The following is a 26,773-nucleotide window of genomic DNA, read 5'->3' as shown; positions in this document are numbered from 1 at the left end:
TGGAAAATAGGATCGAGTTATTATGCTATTTGGATTCTTTCGTAGAAAAATGAGCTTTAATTAGTTACCGAGTTTACCTAACTTGTGAGTTTTTGTGACTTCACTTATTTGTGACACAGCTCTCTTAAAAAAAATGTGATATGTATCAACTAGAAAGAGTTAAGAGGATTCGAGCAAAAAAAAAAAAAGAATAAAGAGTTAAGAGGCTAGATGGGATACATTGAAGTCGTATCTAGGTATTTGATGCATGAAAATAACAAGTCGAGTTCCTTCTGTATTGAAAACAGACTTTTCTAAGTATATAAACACATATCATTACGGATAACATTTCCCAGAGAACATAATGAATAATGTTTTTTTTTCTTTAATAATTTCATGAAAAAACAATTTAATTTTATTGTGGTCATGATTTTGTTTAACATTCTTCCCGGACCTGTATTTATGTGGTCCTTTTGAAAAGAAAAAAAAAAGTCATAAAGCAATCTATTTCCATGCGAAGATGACTGTTTTCTTATCTCATATAGAAATAAAGGCCTCAAAACACTGCATGTTATGTTGGCCACACCATTATTTTTATGAATGAGAATTGTGACGGTGTAGAGGGATGTTGCTAGAATCCGGATCCTCTGGGTTCATGTTGCTATTTACTAATAATGAGCTGAAAAAAGGTCTAAATTTCTTCGCCGGCCTGTATTTTGTTCAAGAGAAATTGGCAACAATAATATCAATTGTTTGTCACTTACCAAAAATAATCCAAAACTCAAATATTGACATATCTAATACTAAATAATCGGTCACGAACTGAGTTGATTTCATGACACATAGATCACAATTGATTGCAGTTCGTGACCAATTTGGTCTAAATATGTCAATATTTGAGTTTTTGTTGATTTTTGGTAAGTGACAAGCAAATTATATTATTGCTGTCAATTTCCCTTTGTTCAACTTTCTTTCCGGGCTGTATTTATGTGGTCCTTTTGAAAAGTAAAAAGAAAGTTATAAAGAATATGACTGCTTTCTTATCTCTTTAAAAAAGAAAGGCCTCAAATTGATATCTGATTGATTTTTATGGTTATATTATTTTTATTTGCAGGAAAATGATTGTGGGTGTAGGAATCGGCCTCACCACTTAAATCCATCAGTTGGGCCTAAGCCCACGAACTCGAGCCCGACAAACAAGAACAACCTGATTTGAGAATTCATGCCCGACCACCTCGTCACAGGTCCAAACCCAGTCCGAAGCTTCTCAGCCTTCTGCCAAGGAGAAGTCAAAACTCATCACTCATTCAATACGTAAGAAGTGGTCTTCAACTGATCTTCTCGCCACTCCGGATCAAGTCAGCACGCTCATGGCATCTCGGAGTCCTCCAGGCCGACCAAGTGTCCTCCAGATCGACGACAGAGCAATGACGACCTCGGCTATAAATATACGAAGATCAAGACTTCTCCTACACGTGATTCATCACAATTTTACTCTCAATTATTGTGCCTGTTTGTTTCTTAACTTGAAAACTGTTTTTGACTTTTCTAACTTGAACAGTTTTATGAAAAAACCGAATTCATTGTTTGTTTGATGATTCTCATAATACAACTCAGAAAGTTTTCAAACTTTTTTCTGTTTTAATGAAGAAAATTAGAAAACAGTTTTTAAGTGTTTTCCAATTTTTTCACTCAACTTTTTTAACTTTTTTTTTCTTTTTTTTAATATCTCCTCTTAACATCTCCTTCTCTCCTATCAACATCATTTCATTTTCGTCACTTTTGATTATCGAATTTGTTTTCGTTCCTTGGAAAACTTAAGTTTTACAATTATGGCAAACTTTAAACAATCGGAACTCCATTTTACAAACTGTTAATTGGTCGTGATCCTCTCGTCGAGCACATAGTTTTCACTATTTTTAGTCAACATTAGGTATCAAAATTTGATATTTGTTGTATTGACTACAAAGACAAACGGTGTTTTCCGATGAACTTGTGAATAATTATTATAACAAAAGGTATAACCATTATATTCGTAGCAAAGACTTTCAGTTAGTATATATCTCAACGCTAATTCTTATGTGAATTATTACACTATAGTTACAAAAAACTGAATAAAAAAAACTGAAATCCTTACCAAACAGTTATTTGAAAACAACTGCAAAAAAACAACTATATGAATACAAAAACAGTTTGAGTGAACCTACCAAACGTGCCCGTATTTTTCCCATTTATAATATCATCGAGCTCGTCACCTCTCAATTCGTGATCGAGCTCAATCCTCATTGTAATCAGTCCGAGCAGCTTGCAATACAATCGTTCATTTCGTTTCATTTTTACTATATGTCATTTATTTTCGATAAATTAGCTTCATTTCGATTCTTATACGACGAATTCTTGAGATCCACATAATATAAATACAAATTATACTCTAAATATAATATATAGTTTTGTGATTGTTGAGAGACCGAATCCGACATGAACAATTTGGCGCTGTTTGTGGGAAATTCTATCGAGAATTCTAACCTCGGAGAATCGAGCTAAGCTATATTTCGAAAAGTATAGCTAACGAGAATGAACAGATCGAGCTGAATCCGGGGTTCACCTCCGAGATAAAAACTCTTCTGGAAACTCTTGTCGTTGGATCGACAGAGAACCGTGAATTCCAATAGTCCACTTAGGCTGTTCTGGAATCCCTGGCCACCGAACAGACCGCACGTAGGGCCGCTTATGACACTGACAAGGTCGCGGAAATACAACTTGATATTATCAGAAACGCCCAGAAAATATCATATTCGTAAAGCAAAAACATAAACGTACTCCCATTAATCTGCCGCCGCGAGCTCGTCCATTCGTCCTGTCGGGGAGAGAGGTAAGGGACGAGCTCTCCCGACTATGACCAAATTGGGTTTCTCTAGAAACCCGGTCACCCGTCTGGAGCAAGTTCATCCTATCTAGTGTTCCAGCCTAGAATGTATTCTCCATCTGGGCTCGCCACTCCGACCGCTCAGCCGAACTCGAGCAGGCTTCCTCCTTCACCCTCGAACAGAGTAGAGCAATTCCCACCAGGCATTGGAACTCTTGGTGAACCGAGCTCGCTAGGCTCCACAGGTCCGCTAGCTCATCAAGGACAGCCTTCAATGTCCACTGACCCGGCGGCAAACTCGTCAGGCATTCCAGCTAGGAATCAGCCTACCCATAGTGGAGATACCACTATCACCATGGTGACCGCAGAAGGGACCGAGCCCGTGAGCACCAGGTCTGAGCTGACCAAGTCCCCTCGTCACTAAATCAGCTCTTCAATGAGCCTTCACTCAGGGGGACCTCTTCAAAGTGGGACGTTATTCCCCACTATGTTGAGCTCACAACTCGCCACTAAAAAAAGCCTCCACGCAAGAGATCATCTTTCTTCTCCACTTCTAATAGTCAGGGGCAGTGGCGGACCCAGGTGGGAGGCTCAAGTGGCCTGGGCCCCCCCCAACCAAAAATTTTCGGGCTTAAAAATTTTTTTCTTCCTAAACTGAATTTTGGCCCCCATTCTTCCAAGTTCTGGATCCGCCGCTGGTCAGGGGGAGAACCGAATAACTCTAAGAAGCGGACGACACATTAGGGCTCTCACCAAATGAGCTCTCAACTTCATCACCAAGCTCTCATCCAACGACTCTTCACTGCATGTTCAGCTAGTCAGGGGGAGAACTGGATCAATGACTATCCGATCTAGTCCCGCCAAACTCTCACTCAGTTGCCCGAGCTCATGATTCAAAGCTACCAACTATGTCAATGCTGGAAGAATCTCTACGCTACTCGGACAAGTCAAGCTCCAACATCACTCCATGCAACAACTTGATTCAAGAACCAGCCCCAAGACTCAACTTCAGTTCCGGACGCCTGTTAACATAGACCGGGTATACTTGGAAGTAAATAAGCTCCAAGACGCAACTCTAGGAAAGAAGATGCAAAAGACATATGCATGCTTGGAGGAAAATCAGTCGTAGTCATGTGGAAGAAAATTGGAAGCTCGTATCACTTAGCAAGCATATTTCAGCTCAGGGCTCATCTCACTTTTGAAGCTCTCATCCCAAAGCTTTTCTCACATAGAGCTCTCAAACACAACTTGTAGCCAAACTCGTCGGAGTTCTCAGCTTTCAAGTTAGAATTCACCTCGCATTGAGACCAACCACGAGAAAGTTCAACTCTGAAGCAAATTCTACATGGTCTCATCAAACTTGTGTAACAGACGAGCCTCTTTGAACTGTGCAATCCAAGCTCGATTTGTTCATCATACCAAATCAAGCTTGAGGGGAAGTGTAGAAAATCAGTTTGTGCTCGTCTCATATTCCAGCTCGATTTCACTCCAGCTCGTGTCAACACCAACGCGTCCTCAGTTCGGAGTCCACCTCAGCTCACTCCGAACTGACCTCACCATCTTGGAACCAGCCGATTCCTTGGAACTCATCTCTCTTTGGGAAAAGTGTTGCATTTATTTTTCATTCTATTTTCTATGTCTATGTTCTCTGTGTAGTGTTTATTATTCTCTATTTCATAGGAGTAGTTATTGCACATATTTATTACATTGATCATGTATCTAGCCTAGTCAAATATATCCACCATATATAAATAGGTGATACAATTTCATATCAATAACATGAAGAATATTTTTTAGATTTAACTCTCTCTCTCTCTAAATTTCTTCAATATATTATTACAAAATCAAAGCAATAATTGAAAGTAAGAATACTTTAAAAGCTAATAAAGTGGGAGAGTAAGTGGGAGAGTAAATTCGTTTCCGTAAAGTATGAATTGTGTTTTACATCATATTACACATCTTATTTATAAGCAAATGGAGGTGACAAAGTCAAAAATATTAATTGGTACAACACCAATTATAGAGAAGGAAAAGAAACAATATATATATATATATATATATATATATATATATATATATATCTATATCTATATATATATATATATCTATATATATATATATATATATATATATCTATATATATAACTCCCATAAGTCGAATATTGCCCGAACAGATTGCTCGGATGCACCGAGGACCGCACATATCCAGCACCGAGCCCAAGTAAACTGGACTCTAGGGACAAATGCAACAAAGAAACATCCGTTCTTAAGGTAATAACTGTTGGTGATTAATGCACCTTAAATAACCAATTAAATGCGGAAAAGAATAATTACGTTAACAAGAGCTAATTAAACATGGTTATTAACAAGATCTAGATTACATAATTAATTAATCATAATAAACTTCATCAAGCAACCATGTCAGATAAACGACGAGTTTATGAAAATTTACAGTTTTTGGCTCACAAACCGACGGTTGTGTTTGGTAGTTCACTCAAACTGTTTTTGTTTTCTGTTTTCAAATTTTTGTAGTTGTACTGAAAAATTATTTTGCAGTTTTTTTCAAAAAACTGTTTGGTACAGTTTTCATTTTTGTTTTTGAGAAATTGAAAAAACTGGAAAAACTGTTTGGTACAATTTTCATTTTTTTTTTTTAAATGAAAAAAAAATGAAAACTGTTTGGTACATAGAAATAATTTCTTCACTCAAATTTTTTTTTAAAACATAAATTTAACTATACAAAATATAAATATGAAATTGTTGTTTATATTGAATACAAATTTTTTTTTTTGTGCTTGAACATCAAGACCTTCCCACACCCGATTCCAGCCAGATCCGCTGCGGTGGGGCTCACCGTAGGATTGGTCGTACCCTTGTTTCCGGGCCACATGTACATCACCACTTCGTCGTCAACGGTGCCAGCGAAATAGGGGTGGATTAAAGCCGCCCCCGATATACGGAGCCCAGGTAGCCCGACCATGCCGAATCGGGACACGACGTGGTGGGTTATGGTGCCGCATGCGCTCTCTCCGGCGACGAAGACGCGGCCGAGGTCGGCGTGGGCGTTGAGCCACGCGTCGGGCCCGACTCCGTCAGCGTGGGCCGAGATCCACTGGAGCGCGGCCCAGAAATCGTGGAAGCAGGCTGGCATGGGCCGGGCCGGGAAGAGGCCGTAGTCGACGGAGACAGTGACGGCGCCGGCGCCGGAGGAGACGGCGGCGGCGAAGCTGTGGGACATGGCGGAGGTGGCGGTTCCCATGCAGAAGCCGCCGCCGTGGAAGTAGAGCAGCACCGGGAGCTTCTCGGCGGCGGCACTTTCGGGGAGGAACATGCGGGCGGTGACACGTGGCTCGCTGGAGATGACGACGTCTTTGGATCTGACGCCGTCGACGTTCGAGGGAGGGATGGTGTGGCTGCGCGGAGGACACACGACGATACGGTCGTCTTTGTGGACGCGAAAGAAGCGAAACTGATGGATGACCTCGTCTCCGTCCGTGGAAGCCGAGGTTGACGGCGGAGCTGCTATTTCTAGAGAGAGAGAGTGAGAGAGCTGAGGTTTAGTAAAAGTACAGCTCAGCTCATTTCTGAATACACCTAAAATATTCCACTGAAGAGAGAGATAGAGAAAAGTGAGTGGAAAAAACGTAAAACAGATAAAAGCTGTTTTTGAAAATAATACACAAAAATAAAATACAACTTGAAAGTTTTTCAAATAATTTTTTTCAGTTGTAAAACAAACACTTTTTTACTTTATTGTAAAACAAAATGCAAACTAAAAAAGTGGAAAACACTTTCCCAATTACGTACCAAACAAGCCCGAAAGCTTTCACAATCCGTATTCGTCTTGAACGTACAAGCCTCCACATGATCAGATCTGCAACTACTCCTTCAAGGACTCGATGTGATGACATCAAAGTCTTCCGAAACGTAATATTCGAGGAAGCTAAGACAAAATAGTGAGCTTCGTTATATCTCACTAGATCTGGAAACAGGGTGTTTTCTTGGCAAATTCAAGGAGAGAGAGAGAGCCACAAAATTTCTTGGCAAATTCGGTTCAATTTTGCTTCACATCAGCCCTCTATTTATAGCAGTTTAAAAGGTATCTTTATATAATATTCCAGAATATTCTAAAAGATATTATTTCCTTTTATTGTATTCACACTAGTGGATTAAATCTCAGCCCTTGGATCTCAACAAGTGAATCCTATTTTTTCTCTCATCCGTCAGATCAATATCTAGGATTTTGTTTTAATTTTGCTGTTGAGAAAATCTAGGAAAATATATTCTCCTAGATTTTCTCCTAAATATTCTCCTAATATTTAGCCTAAATATTAGGAGATAATATAGGAAAATATATCTCCTATTTATTCTCCTACATTTTAGGAACAGAAAAACAGAAAAAATACTGGTTACCACATAGTGCAAAAAACGTCCAACACCGTAGGGGGTAGGCTCAATCGGTTTTGGAATCAACCCTTAGGTGAGAGAACATTAACCTTCTTTCAGGAAGGTTGTATTCCGTATCTGTGAAACACTTCCCTTCTACGATCATGTCCCGAGTTCCCAAAACATCTATTTATTCAACCTTCGTTGGCCTTTAACGTGATGAATCAAAGAACCCGGTAACACGACCTAGAAGTCCATGATCACTTCAGGATTAAGATCAAGCGTCACTGTGACCATCATTTGTGACCCTGGCTAGTGTGTCGTAACGGTCCTTAAACGACGCATCTATCCAAACCTAAGCTCGTCCAGGTTGTACACCTTCTGCAAGTGTATAATGCTCCCACTGAGTGATCAACCCTCACTCATGTTCCACATATATGACTTTAGATAAGGCTTTCCAGGCGTATATCAGTCATCGACTAATTTTTAGTTCACCGCCTGATCTCGGATGCCCAACATGCGATTCAGTTTGATACGGAGACTATGGATGATAGTTGCTATTGATTCTGAATGTTATCAGACCTCAACCCACTAATCATATGATGCTAATAAAGTAACTTCGTATCTTATTTAGTAATCATCATCTTCTAGTGGGCAATATTCCTAACAATCTCCCACTTTGATAGAGAAGATAAGGTACCATGAGCCAATTTATTCGTAGCCATCGTAAAGATAGTTTCAGAAGTTTTGACCCGGGATTGAGATTCCCATGGATTCTCAATTTTATCATAATCCACAAGTTATGTCGATTCGAATTATATCCCAAATATATATCCACAGTTCATGCTAACATGCAAGTATTCTTGACTTACCTCTTAAGGTCAAGTCATTTTGTTCTTAGTAAATCAATTTATTTTAGAACATTCTAACACTTTGCATGTTTCAGACTATACACCAAACTTCATATCTAAAGATACGAAGTTACCCTATTCGTTGTTGTCATCTATTGGTGCCTTCAACAATTTGCACCGTTGCATGCTCAGATCTCATCACTACTAACCATAGTGTGATTAAATATGTTTCAATAAGAGCTTTATTGACTTCTTCCATTACTTAGTTATTTATTGTTCATCCTTGTTGGTCAAGTCATATTCAATATACAAGACTTTAAGGATTTACAATTTAAATAATTAAGTATCTCACTATTTCCAGAATATTACAGTGTTTTAAAACACTCGTTAGTATTCTCGGAAATTTGACGTTGTCAAAAGGGCTAATTTATAGTCCACTTATTGACAATGTCCTTAGCCTCAACTTTGAGCTCATATCTTATCATAATAAGTATGTTTGAGACATTTATGGAACGAGCTTGTCGTTTCTAAACCTCAAGTTTCAGAAATTGTTTTAGCTCAATCAATCGTGTCATCATTAAGTCTATTACACAATGGTAATAACTTTTTCAATGACACGTGTATAATAATAACACATATCGATCATTCCAAGTATATCGATTATAACAAAAATCCAAGAGTCATCATGATTATTTGTTCGCTTATAAAGATCTACCTTTTAGTAAAAGGTTCAGTAGTATCTAACTACTTAGATCCAAAGTCAACATAACATGTTCCTTAAAGGACAGTTCATCTATTTTAAATAAGAGAAACATCGTTGTCAATGTCTCTTCTCAAGGGCTTAATCCCTTAAGTACCAATCCGCTTGTTCGAACACATTCATTGTTCAATTTATAGATCTCTCAAATCCTTCAAGCTAATAGCTTGACAAGTTGATCTACTAAATAAAGGTTAATTGACTTAAAACAAGTTAGCTTGATCTTCATTATTAAAGATCAATAAGACCTAAGCATCGTTGCTTCCCCAGCGAAAGATTCAACCGAATGTAAGCCAACTTCGGAGGTGTGCACAATCAATCGGTTATGGACTCAACCCTTAGGTGAGAGAGCATTAACCTTCTTTCAGGAAGGCTGTGAAACACTTCCCTTCTACGATCATGTCCCGAGTTCCCAAAACATCCATTTATTCAACCTTCGTTGGCCTTTAGCGTGATGAATCAAAGAACCCGGTAACACGACCTAGAAGTCCATGATCACTTCAGGATTAAGATCAAGCATCACTGTGACCATGGCTAGTTTGTCGTAACGGTCCTTAAACGACGCATCTATCCAAACCAAAGCTTGTCCAGGTCGTACACCTTCTGCAAGTGTATAATGCTCCCACTGAGTGATCAACCCTCACTCATGTTCCACATATATGACTTTAAATAAGTCTTTCCAGGCGCATATCAGTCATCGGCCAAGTTTTAGTTCACCGCCCGATCTCGGATGTCCAGCATGCGATTCAGCTTGATACAGAGACTATGGATGATAGTTGTTATTGATTCTGAATGTTATCAGACCTCAACCCACTAATCATATGATGCTAATAAAGTAACTTCGTATCTTATTTAGTAATCATCATCTTCTAGTGGGCAATATTCCTAACAATAACGAACACTACTGAGCAGAACTTTGAATAGAAGAGAAGCTGGTAAAATAATAAAACAAGTGGCCACAAATATAAATTAAGTAAAACGCGCACCTTAACGGTTAATCTGAGCACACAGAGATATAATAACCACCTACTACACACGATTGAAATGGTTACACATGAAGAAGTGATAGAAGTAAAGACAATTCACTTTTTACACAACAACTATAGACCAGAAAGCTTCACTCATTTACATTATCTCTTTTACTAGATTCGTCTGTATATAAAGACAATCATGCCTATAAATTCTTAGTGTTCGGCACCTTGTAGCTCGGTATTTAGTGTTCTTCGCGGGACAATTGTTGTAACACTTTTGTCTGTCAATAGTTGATGCTAGAAGGAGGGGATATCATTGAAGATTCATGACTAGTTCATTCGCACCCACCAAAAGCGTCCACGACAACGTTGACATTGATCAGCGAATCAAGCACCATAACTGCACTATGCCACTCGCTCCGGAATAGCTTGCTTTTCAATTAAAACTAAATCCTAATTGATATTCAAATTTTCAAAATTTAGGATCTAGGTAACTAATTTAAAAAATAAATCTCTCTCTCTCTCTCTCTCCAAAAGTAAAAATGAAACAAAAAGTGACGTGACAAAAAGGTACCGTATTAATGAAATTTTGAAAAAAAAGAGTTCATATAATGTTAAGGTTCAACGTAGGGGTAATTAGGTCTCTAGCCCAACAACCCATCATACTTTTAAAAAATTGCTAATGTTTTATTTTATTAAGAAAATAACACATCAGACCCGTAGTAAATTAATTAAGTAAAGAGTGAATTAAATTACCTTAACGAGTAAATTAAAATTACTATTTAGTTAATTAATTTACTACGGGCCTGATTGGCTATTTTCCTAGTAAAATGAAATTTTGGCTAAAATTTTTAAAAAAACTAGTGGATTGGCTAGTTACAATAAATTATTCTTAAACATATTTATTTATTTCAAATGCTAAGTAATAACCATTAATGGATTTCACGAGTTTTTATTTATCCTCTGTTTTATGAGCATAACAATTGGTGGATTTCACCAATTTTTTTTTCTTCTTATTTTTCTAAATTGTGTTATGTAATTAATAATCGATAATAATTGCTAATAACTTTTTTAGTTCTATATTAATATAAGAGTTTTTGTTTTTATTTATTTATTCGCATATGGTCAATAATAAGTAGTAATTGTTAATAAATTTTTAGATATCTGATTTCTACAGTAACATTTGAGTTTATAGTTTTTATTTGTATTTTCTTTTAAATTGCGCATAATTAATAAACTATACTAGTTGCTAATAATTTTTTTTAATTGAACAAAAATTGTTTTGATTGACTAAATTGGTTATACGTTCAGCCCGACGACGTGTTCGACTGGTGGCGGATGCACAACAATGCAACACTAGTTCATCAGCACTTTTTAAACAGCGCGAAGTCCAAATATGAGAGAATTCAAAAAGAAGAGCTTTTACGCTCTCATTTTTTAGTCATAGTATCATAGATTGTACAATATACTAATTAAGTTATCTATGTGCTTATTGTTGGTTTATTTTATGATCCAACATATCAATCGGTTAATTAATTGTACTTCTCAAGCTGTATATATAGCCGATTATAACCATTATAAATGATTATAAACATGATATGTATGCATAGCTTTCAATTGATTATGAGTATGCTTAATGTATTTAATAATAAAAAAAATGAGTACTATAAACTACTATAAATTCTTGTAAACAAGCATAAAATACAAGTGTTATTATAAACATAAAGTTGTTATTACTTATTACTACTATTAATCATTATAAGCAAACATATAAGACTTTTACTAACTGCTATTAACAGTTATAAACAGATAAGTGGAGAGAAAAAAAAAAGGAAAAATTTAAGAAAATTAAAATAAAATTTTATTTAAATTATTAAAAAACAGTGTCATGCAATTAATATATATTTTTTAAAAAATGACGTTGTATTATTATAATTAGTTAATAATTTGAATGGCAAATTTACAGTTACTAAATAAGCATTGGTTAAATTACAAAGTGGAGGCTGTAAAATAATTTTCTTTTTTATTTGTTGGCACCATTAAATTTTCGTAAATATTATCATACCATTAGAAATGAGAGTTTTCCAAAACTAGGAGTAAAAAAAATGAAAATGACTTTTTGGACTTTTTTTTCAAAAGGTCACAAATAGGACCTCTAACACTTTTTCCATTTATGTAATTACCATTATATCCTTATTTATTTACTTTTTGTAAACGTCAATGTCTCATGGATCTCACTCTCACCTACCCCTCTCTCTCTCTATTATTTGTCCTTATATGTAATAATAAAGCACACATAAATAATTAATAAAATAGACACATTTTTTTATCACGAAATTTTGAGAATTCGTGACGTATCTATCACGAAAAATGGGAATTCGTGACCTTTATGTCACGAAAAAATTAGAATTTCGTGACACTTTGATGGAATTTAATGATAAAAACTCTTGTTTATTTCATTAAATACGGCGTAGAGGACCAATGATTATTATAAATATAAAAATAAAAATTTGAAAATAATAAAGTACACACATAAATAATTAATAAAATAGATACATTTATTTTTATTTTTATAAAATTAGTTTTTAATAAATAATTAATAAAATAGACACATTTTTTATTTTTAAAAATAATTTTGTGTTAATTTTTATGAAAATAATAAAGTACACACATAAATAATTAATAAAATAGACACATTTTTTATTTTTATGAATTAGTTCGATTTAATTTTGATGAAAATAATAAAGTGCACAAATAAATGATTAATAAAACAGACAAATTTTTTTATTTTTATGAAATTAGTTCGATTTAATTTCCATGAAAATAATAAAGTGCACAAATAAATGATTAATAAAACAGACAAATTTTTTTATTTTTATGAAATTAGTTCGATTTAATTTCCATGAAAATAATAAAGTGCACAAATAAATTATTAATAAAACAGACAAATTATTTATTTATTTATATGAAATAATAACACGAAACAATAAGATTTCGTGACTTTCATGTAACGAAATGCATGTTTTCGTGACTTTTCTATCACGAAAAATGCGGATTTCGTGACTTTTCTATCACGAAAAATTGGGATTTCTTGACTTTCCTCTCTTGAAACATTGAGATTTCGTGACGTAGATGTCACGAAAAAAACTATTCAAGTCTCAAAACAGTACGTTTTCGTGACATTTCAGTCACGAAATTGGATACTTTGATGGAATTTAATGAGAAATCTCTCTTTTATTTCATTAAATACGTCTTAGGTGACCAATATTTGTTATAAAAATAAAAATTTGAAAAAATACATAGTTAGTCAAGCTCTACTTACCTAGAAGATATTGAAGAACTACTGTGTCTTGTATTGTGAAGTGTTGTTGACATACATTAATTTGTACAATTTCATCATTTCAAATGGGAAAAGAATGTCAAGTAGTCTAAACATATGAACATAGGTTAATGAGGTTTAACGTCATGCCGTTTTCCCAACTACCTTATCCTTAATGTGGGAATTTATTGATAACTCGTGTATTAGCGTTGTTAGTCCTCCAAATCAACTCATTTAACAGTCTAGAAGCAAGTTTAGGAGGACCAAACGAGATCAAATGAGCGAAAGAGAGCATGTTTCACGTAATTGACTCGGACTTTGTGACTTCTTTGTCACGAAATTTCGGGAATTCGTGACATCTTTGTCACGAAAAAATGGGAACTCGTGACTTCTATGTCACGAAAAATTGAAATTTCGTGACTTATTTGTCACAAAAAATGGGGATTTCATGACTTATTTGTCACGAAAAATGGGGATTTCGTGACTTTCCTGTCACGAAACAAAACTCTTCAAGTCACGAAACAGTACGTTTTCGTGACATACCAGTTACGAATGAGATACTTTGATAGAATTTAATGATAAATCTCTTGTTTATTTCATTAAATACGCCGTAGGGGGTATGGTTATTATATATAAACAATTTTTTTTTTTGGAAAAATACATGGTAAGTCAAGCCCTACTTACCTAGAAGATCTTGAGGAAAGAATGTGTCTTGTATTGTGAAGTGTTGTTGACATACATTAATTTGTACAATTTCATCATTTCAAATGGGAAAAGAATGTCAAGTAGTCTAAACATATGAACATATGTTAATGAGGTTTAACGTCATGCCGTTTTCCCAACTACCTTATCCTTAATGTGGGAATTTATTGATAACTCGTGTATTGAGATTTGTGACTTCTATGTCACGAAAAATTGAGATTTCGTGATTTATTTGTCAGAAAAAAGGGGGTTTCGTGACTTATTTGTCACGAAAAATGGGGATTTTGTGACTTTTCTGTCACTAAAAATGGGATACTTTGATGAAATTTAATGAGAAATCTCTCCTTTATTTTATTAAATACGTCTTAGGTGGCCAATGGTTGTTATAAATACATACATTCATTTGTCTCATTTCATCATTTCAAATTAATGGGACAAAGTGTCAAGTAATTTAAAACAAATGAACATAGGTGAATGATTGTTAATGTGGGGATTTATTGATAACACATGTATTATGATTGTTAGTCCTCCCAAATCCACTCATTTAACAGTTTAGAAGCAAGTTTATGAGGACCGAACGAGATCAAAGGATCGAAAGAGAGCATGTTTCACGTAATTGGCTCGGATTTCGTGATTTCTCTGTCACGAAATTTTGTGATTTCGTGACGTATTTGTCACTAAAAAATGGGAATTCGTGACTTTTATGTCACGAAAAATTGGGATTTTGTGACTTATCTGTCACGAAACAAAACTCTTCACGTCACGAAATAGTACGTTTTTCGTAACATACCAAAATCTGAATCCAGAAAAAAAGGAAGGATAATTAATGCTCACCTAATGAAATTGCTAAGCAAGGATTTCCAAACACGTTGAATCGTTATGTTGTCCGTTATGTCGATTTTCCGTCTAACTTCTCTTTAATGTGTGGATTTTATTGATAACGCATGTATTAGGATTGTTAGTCCTCCCAAATCCATTCATTTAACAGTTTAGAAACAAGTTTATGAGGACCAAATGAGATCAAAGGATCAAAAGAGAGCATGTTTCACGTAATTGGCTCGGATTTCGGGACTTCTCTTCCACGAAATTTCTTAGAATTCGTGACGTATTTGTCACGAAAAATGGGAATTCGTTACCTTTATGCCACGAAAAATGGAGATTTCGTGACTTATCTGTCACGAAAAATGGGGATTGCGTGACTTTCCTGTCACGAAAAATGGGGATTTCGTGACTTTTCTGTCACGAAATATGGGGATTTCGTGACTATCGTGTCACGAAAAATTGAGATTTCGTGACGTATCCATCACGAAACAAACTCTTCAAGTCACGAAACAGTACGTTTTCATGACATTTCAATCACGAAATTGGTCAAAGTGAGCTAAAAGAAAAACATATTGAGTCTGAGCTAAAAGTAAAAAGTTAGAACTAAAAAAAAATCGCTAATGATCGAAAAATTGCATTAAGTGACGAAAAATTAATATGATCGATGAAAATTACAACAAAAATGTTGTAAATATAATTTGAAAATATATATTTTCTTATATATATAGTCCAATATTTTATGAAAAACTAAAATAATTAAACTAGCGCAACTGATATATAAATCATATAAATTTAAAATTATAATTTTCTTATATATATACAGGCATGTATATAAACGATATAAGATAATAGATCAATTATATATATATATATATATATATATATATATATATGTATGAACACAATTCACAGATGGGACTCATGTGAGTAATCTGACAACGTATGTACTATTATATGTCTCAAGTATAAAATGAAATAGAAAAAATAAAATAAAATGTCAGCTCATTTTTCCTTTTCTTACGCAAAGTCAGTTTTTTCCTCTCCTCCCTCATTTCTCATCTTTTCTTTTCTTTTCTTTCTCTCACTTCATCAGACTTCACAAACCCACTCTTCAAACTCCATGGCCGGGAAATCGTAACAGTGCTAATTTTATGAGACCGAAATTATCCGATCATTTTAAGGGAAAACGGCATGTCGTATCGTCGATATTCGAACGACAACTTACACCGAAACGACGAATAACACTCTCGCCGGCCGTCTGGGTGACGGAAACGACGCCGCCGCCGATAATCGGAGAATTTCGCCGGCATTTAGATCCGTGCTTGGAACACATGTTTCGGGTCTCCGCAGATCCGAAGAGGCCACAACCCTTGACACACGTAATAGGCTGCATATTAATATATACGATTTTGAATCAAATCTATAATCTTCAAATAAAAACTCTGTACTAAGAACTAGCTAGTCTTCTTTTGCTGTAGACTTTGTTTTTTCCTACGCATAATTTTGCTGAACCTATTTTGTGGTCGTCGTGTCATGGTAGTTTGTTTTTATAAGAGCCTTTGTAATTGTGCAAAGTAGTGCTTCTGACGCAAGATAATCAGAGTAAAAGTAAAAAAATATATTAAATGAAATATAATGAATTGTAATTAAAAAGTAAAAATAAGGATAAAATTGTAATTACATAATTCATTTTAAATTCACAAATCCTATTTGTGACATTTTGAAAAAAAAGTCCAAAAAAATCAAAACACTTTTTTTTACACCTATTTAAGGCAATTTCACCTTGTAAAACAAATGACATAATATAAGTAGCCAAAACATAATGCAGTAATAATGACAAATCTTAAGATTCTGTCTGATTGGCAAAATCTATAAAAGCATCCAAAGCATCAATAGATGTAAGAGGAAACCCATCCTTAAATTTGGATGCGATCTCAACCGCTCGTTTCCTTGTCTCATCGTGATCGTCACCCATCAACCTCTCTATTCCCTTCAATATGTCATCTTTAATGATAACCTCTGACAAATCATCTGAAACCGTGAAGCCAATTCGTAGATATGACGTCAGCAACTTAGCATTGTTTAATTGGTCTCCTCTGATTGGCCACGCCAGAATCGGCACGCCCCGCCCTATCGCCTCGGTGGTTGAATTCCACCCGCAATGTGATAAAAACCCACCCGTCGATGGGTGACTTAATATCAACAGCTGTGGGGCCCACCCATGTATAATGAGCCCCCTAGAACCTACTTCCGCTTCGAGCCCATGAGGGTAGAATGCTTCTTGGGCGAGGTCTGAGCCATGGCCCGACCTTCCCGAACCACGTTGGAGCGCCCATATAAACGGTCGGGTTGAAGCAGCAAGAGCGACTGCCAATTGAGCGTACTCCTCTGTAGTGGGACCCACCACAGTCCCAAAGGCCACGTAAAGTACCGATCCACGTGGCTTTCCGTCCAACCATTGGATCACCTCGCCTTCGGTGACGTTCGACGACCGATTACTAGTCCGAATATCATGATCGTGGACCACATGGCCGCTCGACTTCCAGTACTGTTGGGGCAAAAGTGGGCCCACGGCCCACACGGTCTTCTGGAACTGATCGGATAAGTACTCGATGAACGGATGCTCGAGATCCTCACAGGTGTTGATCATAATTTTAATGGATCCCTCGATGTTTCCAATCCACGGCACGTGTTGATCGTCGTGTCCATGTGGGCCAAGTGGTAGGTGACCTTTGAATGGGCTTAGGGGTCCAACATCATCTCTGGACTCAACGTCAACTTGTTGGGCCTTCCACATGGCGTACTCTATCGCAGCTGAGCCTGCACCCGATGTAAAGAATCCAACCATTGGAACCTCAAATTTTTGGAAAATCTTTGATGTCCAATCCATCAACAAGACATCAAGGACTACGCAAACGGGCCGAAATGGCTTTGGGCCCAATATTCTGGCCTTCAAGATGTTTTCAAGGCCTATTGACATACGAGCATCCATACCGGGCATATGTTCAGGGCCAGGACCTGGCCCTGAATCCGGTGTGATCGCAATGATTTCTACAAGTGGATTCTTGCAAAAATCGACGGGGACCGAGAAGGACATGTTAGATGGAATGACAAGGACAGCTTTAAAATCCCTCGAAGCTATTTGTGTGCAAAGCTCTATGCTTGGCAATAGATGGCCTTGCCCAAAAAATGGAACCACCCATATCTCCATAGAATAGAATAAAATATGTTTATTTGTGGCTCTTTGGTATAGACTAAGATATGTGAGCAACCATGTCATGGTGTGTTTGATAACCAGAGGCTATATATAGAATGAAGAGAAACGCGTAACGTGTTGAAAGAAGCATATTAATCAAGGAATGTTTGAAGAAAAAAAAAAAAACAATCATGGAATATAACGTGTTAAGACTATTTGATGCGTTTATTGTATATTATCTTTCTGTTATGCATATATAAATATATTATCTTTGCGTTATGTTGTGTCATAGTTCTGCACATGTATAATTGAAACTATATTTATGCTTCCGAAGAGCGACATAACGTAGATGCGTTTAGGCCGGCAAGTAATATTGTTTTTTTTTTTTTTTTTTAATAGAGTAACTACGAATTAACATAGTCTCTTTTTTTTTTCAATTGTACAAAAGCATACCGTTACTAAAAATCATATTTACAATTTCACATTGCTATATAATTAATATTTCGTAAATCTGAGGTAAATAGTCACGTACATGTAAATTGACGTAAATACCCTCACTTTTTTATTTCAATGAAAAAGTAAACTAAAAATGTTACGTCATTTTTATGATTATTAAAATAAGATTTACGAAACGTTGACTATATAACATTTTTAAACATTTTAATTGGTTAGTTACATAATTTTTTGTATATTATATGGGTTTAAGATTTAAATTACAGCATTATTTAATAAATAATCTAGAATCAATTATATATTTCAGAATCTTTTTCAAATATATTTATCTGTTCTTTAATATTTGATTTTTAGTATTTTTAGTTACTCCGTCAATATAATATACAATCATAATTGTCATTCCGTGCCTGCTTTTTAGTATATTTTAGTTGACATTTCTTCAAATTCGAGTATATTTAAGTTTTTGTTTCCGGCTATTATCAATGACGAGTGAAAGACTTTTACTTTCTGTGATTGAATCAGGTTTGCTGCTTTGAACTTTTGATATTTTTGTTTTATATGTCTTTTTAATGTTGTATAATTTTTTTTTTCTTGTTGTTATTATTATAAAAGCTTAAAAATCTTTTTTATATGTCTTGTTGAATGTTTTATTTTAAATAATTTATTCTTATGTATTTTGTATAAGGATTTCGAATGAATTGTGAGTTCGCCTTTCACAATTGATGTCAATGTAAAACGAACGAGATATTGAATATATATCGTAACCAAATTCATTGAAATAAATTGTCGTTAAATATTTTGATGCATATTACATTTTTAATCATGTTAATTATTTTATGCTCTGTACAGCCAAAAATTCTGTATTTTTAGGCCATGTATATATGTGTATTCGAATTTAATTGTTATTAACTATGTTTACTGAAGTTTATTTCATTATATATGAAATTCGGTTTCTTGACCTCTGTTAATTCCAATATATTTTAGTTGGGTTTTTGTTTACCTCTAATTTTGGGTAATTCGTTAAAGATGATAAAATGTATTTTCTTAAAAAAATAAAATCGTGTGTTGCTGTCTCTTACACTTTTTGTGTATAGGTAGTTATGATATACTAGTTTGCAAGATTGGTGGTTTATTTAATTTTTTTGAATTACTAAAATATCGTATTCATATTAATTGAGGGGTATTATAGTCTGATTTTGTTGGTTAATGTCATCTTATGACTAGTGTAAAATACACAAAACGTTGTTAATTTAACTAAATATAAGTTTTATGTTCTCGACGAAAATCGGACAACGTGGAAGACTTCGGACGGTTCGACCCAAGTTCGGACTTAGTGATCACGTCCGAGCCGGGTCGTAGAACCTCGAAAGTCACGAATTCACTCTTCTAGCTCAAGAACATTCTTCGCTCGTTGTAGAGATATGAGAAATAAGAACAAGAAGAAAATAAGTTAGAAGGGCGTAGATGCAGTGTTTCTGGCGCGCTCCGATGCTCAACATTAATCTAATTGTTATGTGTGTGAGGTGAGGGTGCCGTTATTCTTTAAGAATGTTTGAGGGAATCAGGCTCGATCATAGTGAAATTATGTGCGGAGGGTCCTCAGCAGCGTTTCACGACTCTGGAATCGAATGATTGTGTGTTAAGAGAAAATTGTGTACCTTTTTCCCTATGAGGATAAATGTATAGAAATTGCCCTAAATAGGAGTAAAAAAAAAGTGTTTTGACTTTTTTGGACTTTTTTTTTTCAAAAGGTCACAAATAGGACCTCTGACACTTTTTTCAATTATGTAATTATTATTATATCCTTATTTATTTACTTTTTGTAAATGTCAATGTCTCATGGACCCCCCCCCTATTTTTTGTCCTTATATGTTATAATAAAATACACATAAATAATTAATAAAATAGACACATTTTTTTACTTTCCTGTCACGAAAAATGAGGATAATGTGATCTATCTGTCATGAAACAAAACTCGTCAAGTCACGAAACAATACGTTTTCGTGACATATCAGTCACGAAATGGGACACTTTGATGGAATTTAATGATAAAACTCTTGTTTATTTCATTAAATACGTCGTAGAGGACCAATGATTATTATAAATATAAAAATAAAAATTTGAAAATAATAAAGTACACACATAAATAATTAATAAAATAGATACATTTTTTTTATTTTTTATGAAATTAGTTTTTAATAAATAATTGATAAAATAGACACATTTTTTTTATTTTTTGAAATCATTTTGTGTTAATTTCCATGAAAATAATAAAGTACACACATAAATAATTAATAAAATAGACACATTTTTTATTTTTATGAAATTCGTTTTTAATAAATAATAACACGAAACAATAAAATTTTGTGACTTTCCTGTCCATAAACAAATGGATTTGTGACTTTCTTGTCACGAAAAATGGGGATATCGTGACTTTTCTGTCACGAAAAATTGGGATTTCATGAATTTCCTTTCACAAAACATTGGGATTTCGTGACGTAGCTGTCACGAAAAAAACTCTTCAAGTCACGAAACAGTACGTTAACGTGATATTTCAGTCACGAAATTGGATACTTTTATGGAATTTAAAGAGAAATCTCTCTTTTATTTCATTAAATACGTCTTCGGGGACCAATGGTTCTTATAAATATAAAAATTAAAAAATTGAAAAAAATACATTGTAAGCCAAGCTCTACTTACCTATAAGATCTTGAGGAAAGAATGTATCTTGTACATTGTGAAGTGTTGTTGACATACATTAATTTGTACAATTTCATCATTTCAAATGGGAAAAGAATGTCAAGTAGTCTAAACATATTATTATAAGTTAATGATCAGGTTTAACGTCATGTCGTCCGACATGTCGTTTTCTCCTCTAACTTATCTTTAATGTGATAATTTATTGATAATTCATGCATTTGCATTGTTAGTCCTCCAAATAAACTCATTTAACAATGTAGAAGAAATTTTATGAGGACCGAACGATTTCAAAGGAGCAAAAGAGAGCACGTTTCACGTAATTGACTGGGAGTTCGTGACGTCTTTGTCACGAAAAAATGGAAATTCGTGACTTTTATGTCACGAAAAATTAGAATTTCGTGACTTCTATATCACGAAATATTGGGATGTCGTGACTTATTTGTCACGAAAAATGGGGATTTCGTGACCTTCCTGTCACGAAACATTGGGATTTCGTGACGTAGTTGTCACGAAAAAAAACTCTTCAAGTCACGAAACAGTACGTTTTCATGGCATTTCAGTGCTATTGCTACCGTACGTAAGTCATGAAAACGACCTCAATTTTGTGATATAAGCTTTCTTTCGTTGTTTTTATTTCATTTGTGATGTAAATACATGCTTCCAGACTGTTCAATGAGTGAATTTTAGAATATCAAACCCTATTTTTACAACGTTTTAAATGCCTAAATTACAAAGCTTATGAGTTTAGACTATATCTATTTATGTAAATATTAAAAGGGTAATTAAGCTAAGTAGCCTCCTGAAAATAGCCAATTTATTTTTAGCCAACGTTCTGTAAATAAGTGGTAAATAGCCCGGATGATTTATTAACAGCCAAAATTTGACTAGACTACCCTTTTCTTTTTCCCGCCCAGTTTCGTTATTAATCAGCTCAAATATTTCGTTATTAATGCTCGCGAAAATCTAGGAAGTAATTAAAACCGTGTAGATGCGTTCACACACAACCGCCCACATTAATTTCCTCTCACGAATCTGTTGGAGCGATTTCTGCAGACCTCGAAGACGAGTCCATCGCAGATGGAGGCTGGTGCTCGAGCCGCGCCTGAGAAGGAGATCCTCGACCGGGTCAAGCTGGAGTGGCTGGTGACGCACGCGAGGGAAGCCGCGACCGACGATGGCGGAGATCGAGTCGCGTCGGACCGTCGGAGAGCGCCCGCGAAGGAGATCGCGACCGGCGATGGCTGGGAAGCGCAGATCCGAGCGTCCACGAGCGTTGTTGAGCGACCACGAGCCGATCCAAGATCCAAGCCGCGAGCGAGCGAGGATGAGGCGCGCGACAACCTAGGGCGTGACCTAGGTTCTAGGTCGGGATTTCGCGGCGACCTAGGGCACGGCGGCGGAGGAGCGTGGCGACTTGGAGGCCCGCCGGCCGGAGGAGATCCAAGGCGTGGAGTCTTGAAGAAGTCTCCAGCCCGAGTCCATCGACTATCCGATCTTTGCCGCGATCTCGTTGAGGCCGTGCGATCTAAGCAGTGACGATCTTCTTCTCTGGCGCCGAAAGGATAATCGACAATTGGAGGACGGTCATGTTTGAGCATCAAGCCGATTTTGGAGATTCACGCCGCCATTTTGATGGCGGTCAAGTCACCATCGCTGCCGGTGACCTCCAAGGTCCGCGTAGGAAGAGACAGACATATGATTAAATAAGAAGAACAATTTTTTTTTGTTGCTGTTCATAGAAAACATATTTACAGTATATTAGTGTAAATAAGAAGCATATTTACAGTATATTCATTGTAAATACAAAGCATATTTACATTATATTCATTGTAAATAAGAAGCTTATTTACAATATATTTGAACTGAAAAAAAAATTCTGGAAATATTTTGAGCACGAAAATTCTGGAAATTATGAATATATGGAAGACAAAATAATATCAATAAATGAAGAATATATTTACAGAGTTTAACCACGAAAATAGATATTAATTACCTAAAGTCAACGCTAGAAACTTCCAAAAACATAACAATAAATGAGCTATTAATTTTCAAAATCTGCAGGAAATTTCAAATTTGAAAACTTCCCTATTCGGTTTCTGCGAGTTAAATAAGGGCAAAAGTGTAAACCTAATTTAATTAATAAGCTGGCACGTAAGCAGTATGGCTATTTACAGTATATTAACGAAAGGTTGGCCAATTTTAAATTGCTACACATTCTGTGGCTTAAGCAGCCAATATTTTTATATTAAAATGATAACATTAGACGAATAAATATTTGAAATTTGTTTGATTTTATTCCATGAGAATATTAGTACACACATAAATAATTAATAAATTAGACACATTTTTTTTATTTTTATGAAATTAGTTTGATTTAACTTCCATGAAAATAATAATGTACACACATAAATAATTAATAAATTAGACACATATTTATTTTTATTTTTATGAAATTAGTTTTATTTAATTCCATGAAAATAATAAAGTACACACATAAATATAATGTGGAAAATAAAAATATAATGTGTAAATAATGTGTCATGTATTGTAAAGTGTTGTTGACACACATTAATTTGTACAATTTCATCATTTCAAATGGAAAAAGAATGTCAAGTAGTCTAAACATATTAACATAGGTTAACGAGGTTTAACGTCATGTAATTGCACATATATCTGGAAATTCGTGACTTCTATGTCACAAAAAATGAGCATTTCGTGACTTTCCTGTCACGAAAAATGGGGATTTCGTGACTTTCCTGTCACGAAATATGGTGATTTCGTGACTATCTTGTCACGAAAAATTGGGATTTCGCGACGTATCTATCACGAAACAAACTCTTCAAGTCACGAAACAGTACGTTTTCATGACATTTCAGTCACGAAATTGGATACTTTGATGAAATTTAATGAGAAATCTCTCTTTTATTTCATTAAATACGTCTTAAGGGACCAATGGTTGTTATAAATTTAAAAATAAAAAATTGAAAAAATACATGGTAATTCAAACTCTACTTACTTAGAAGATCATGATGAAAGAATGTGTCATGTATTGTGAAGTGTTGTTGACATACATTAATTTGTACTATTTCATCATTTCAAATGGAAAAAGAATGTCAAGTAGTCTAAACATATTAACATGGGTTAGTGAGGTTTAACGTCATGTCGTCCGACATGTCGTTTTCTCCTCTAACTTATCCTTAATGTGGAAATTGATTGATAACTCATGTATTAGCGTTGTTGGTCCTCCAAATCAACTCATTTAACAGTCTAGAAGCAAGTTTATGAGGACCAAACGATATCAAATGAACGAAAGAGATCATGTTTCATGTAATTGACACATATATCTGAGAATTCGTGACTTCTATGTCACAAAAACATGGGGATTTCGTGACTTTCCTGTCACGAAAAATGGGGATTTCGTGACTATCCTGTCACGAAAAATTGGGATTTCGTGACGTATCTATCACGAAACAAACTCTTCAAGACACAAAACAGTACGTTTTCATGACATTTCAGTCACGAAATTGGATACTTTGATGAAATTTAATGAGAAATCTCTCTTTTATTTCATTAAATACGTCTTAAGAGACCAATGGTTGTTATAAATTTAAAAATAAAAAAATTGAAAAAATACATGGTAAGTCAAACTCTACTTACTTAGAAAATCATGATGAAAGAATGTGTCATGTATTGTGAAGTGTTGTTGACATACATTAATTTGTACTATTTCATCATTTCAAATGGGAAAAGAATGTTAATAGTCTAAACATATGAACATAGGTGATGATGTTTAACGTCATGTCGATTTCCCATCTAACTTCTCTTTAATGTGTGGATTTTATTGATAACGTATGTATTAAGATTGTTAGTCCTCCCAAATCCACTCATTTAACAGTTTAGAAGCAAATTTATGAGGACTAAACGAGATCAAAGGATTGAAAGAGAGCCTGTTTCACGTAATTGGCTCGGATTTTGTGACTTCTCTTCCACGAAATTCTGAGAATTCGTGACGTATTTATCACGAAAAATGGGAATTCGTGACCTTTATGTCACGAAAAATTAGAATTTCGTGATTTTTATGTCACGAAAAATGGAGATTTCGTGACTTATCTGTCACGAAAAATGGGGATTGCGTGACTTATCTGTCATGAAAAATGGGAATTCGTGACTTCTATGTCACGAAAAATGAGGATTTCATGACTTCTATATCACGAGAATTTTGAATTTTGTGACGTATGTGTCACGAAACAAACTTTTCAAGTTATGAAACAGTACGTTTTTATGACATTTCAGTCACGAAATTGGATACTTTTATGAAATTTAATGAGAAATCTCTATTTTATTTCATTAAATACGTCTTAGCTCTTAGGGGAAAAGAATGTCAAGTAGCCTAAACATATGATTATAAGTTAACGAGGTTTAACGTCATGTCGTCCGACATGTCGTTTTCTCCTCTAACTTATCTTTAATGTGAGAATTTATTGATAATTCATGTATTAGCGTTGTTAGTTTATGAGTTTAGACTATATCTATTTATGTAAATTTTAAAATGATAACATTAGACGAATAAATGTTTGAACAAAACTTTGTAAGACATAACATCATGATCCCAACGCCACTCTTCTACCACTTTGAAAACAACTATTTTCGGGTAAATTTGTACTTAAATATTTAAAGTACAAACATGTCATAAAAATTTGACAAAAAGGTCACGAAATACATTTGTTTCGTGAGAAACAGGTCACAAAAATTGGACTTCGGTGACTTTTTGGTCACGAAAGATTGAACTTTCGTGACCACTTGATCACGAAAATAATGTATTTCGCGACCACTTGGTCACAAATATAATGGATTTCATGATCATTTTGTCACGAAATTGGAAGATTTGGTGACAAGATGGTCACGAAATAAGGTCTTTCTTATACACTTTCGTTTGAAATAATTTGTTCTTTTGACATGACAGTAAATCTCATTTACATATGTTCATTTGTTTTAGACTACTTGACACTTTGTCTCATTAATTTGAAATGATGAAATGGGGCAAATAAATGTATGTCAACCACACTTCACAATACAAGACACATTAGTTCCTCAATATCTTCTAGGCAAGTAAAGCTTGACTAACTATGTATTTTTTCAAATTTTTTATTTTTATATTTATAACAAATATTGGTCACCTAAGACGTATTTAATAAAATAAAAGAGAGATTTGTCATTAAATTCCATCAAAGTATCCCATTTCGTGACTGGTATGTCACGAAAACGTACTGTTTCGTGACTTAAAGAGCTTTGTTTCGTGACAGATAAGTCACGAAATCCTTATTTTTCATGGCAAATAAGTCACGAAATCCCAATATTTTGTGACGTAGAAGTCACGAAATTCCTATTTTCCGTGACATAAAAGTCACGAATTTCCTTTTTTTCGTGACAAAGACGTCACGAATTCTCAGTCAATTACGTGAACACATGCTCTCTGTTGCTATTTTGATCTCGTTTGTTCCTCATAAACTTGCTTCTAGACTGTTAAATGAGTTGATTTGGAGGACTAACAACGCAATAAATGTGTTATCAATAAATCCCCACATTAAGGAGAAGTTGGAGGGGAAAACAAAATGCCAGACGACATGACAGTAAATCTCATTTACCTATGTTCATTTGTTTTAGATTACTTGACACTTTGTCCCATTAATTTGAAATGATGAAATGGGACAAATAAATGTATTTCAACCACACTTCACAATACAAGACACATTAGTTCCTCAATATCATCT

At 34.8% G+C, this 26,773-nt stretch overlaps 2 protein-coding genes across 2 annotated transcripts; both read right to left on the bottom strand.

Annotated features, from left to right (window-relative positions):
• Positions 1 to 5,530: 5,530 nt before the first annotated feature.
• On the bottom strand, positions 5,531 to 16,046 carry LOC149405116 (putative carboxylesterase 7). The gene is made up of 2 exons (XM_089607769.1): positions 15,879 to 16,046; positions 5,531 to 6,452 (listed from the first exon to the last, which is right to left on the bottom strand). Exons 1-2 carry the CDS (start codon positions 16,044 to 16,046, stop codon positions 5,610 to 5,612), a joined length of 1,011 nt encoding a protein of 336 aa, XP_089463895.1. The 3' UTR covers positions 5,531 to 5,609.
• Positions 16,047 to 16,437: 391 nt separating this feature from the next.
• Positions 16,438 to 17,906, bottom strand: LOC149405115 (UDP-glycosyltransferase 73C3-like). Its single transcript, XM_089606843.1, has one exon. The coding sequence runs from the start codon at positions 17,862 to 17,864 to the stop codon at positions 16,497 to 16,499; it is 1,368 nt and encodes a 455-aa protein (XP_089462969.1). The 5' UTR covers positions 17,865 to 17,906; the 3' UTR covers positions 16,438 to 16,496.
• Between the last annotated feature and the right edge of the window lie 8,867 nt (positions 17,907 to 26,773).

The sequence above is a fragment of the Urtica dioica genome, chromosome 2, assembly GCF_054948205.1.
Source record: "Urtica dioica subsp. dioica isolate 48M chromosome 2, U.dioica_male_clone48M_v1_H2, whole genome shotgun sequence".
Classification (NCBI taxonomy): domain Eukaryota; kingdom Viridiplantae; phylum Streptophyta; class Magnoliopsida; order Rosales; family Urticaceae; genus Urtica; species Urtica dioica.
Note: the sequence above shows the minus strand (reverse complement) of the source record. Positions and strands in the feature narration are given on the sequence as shown.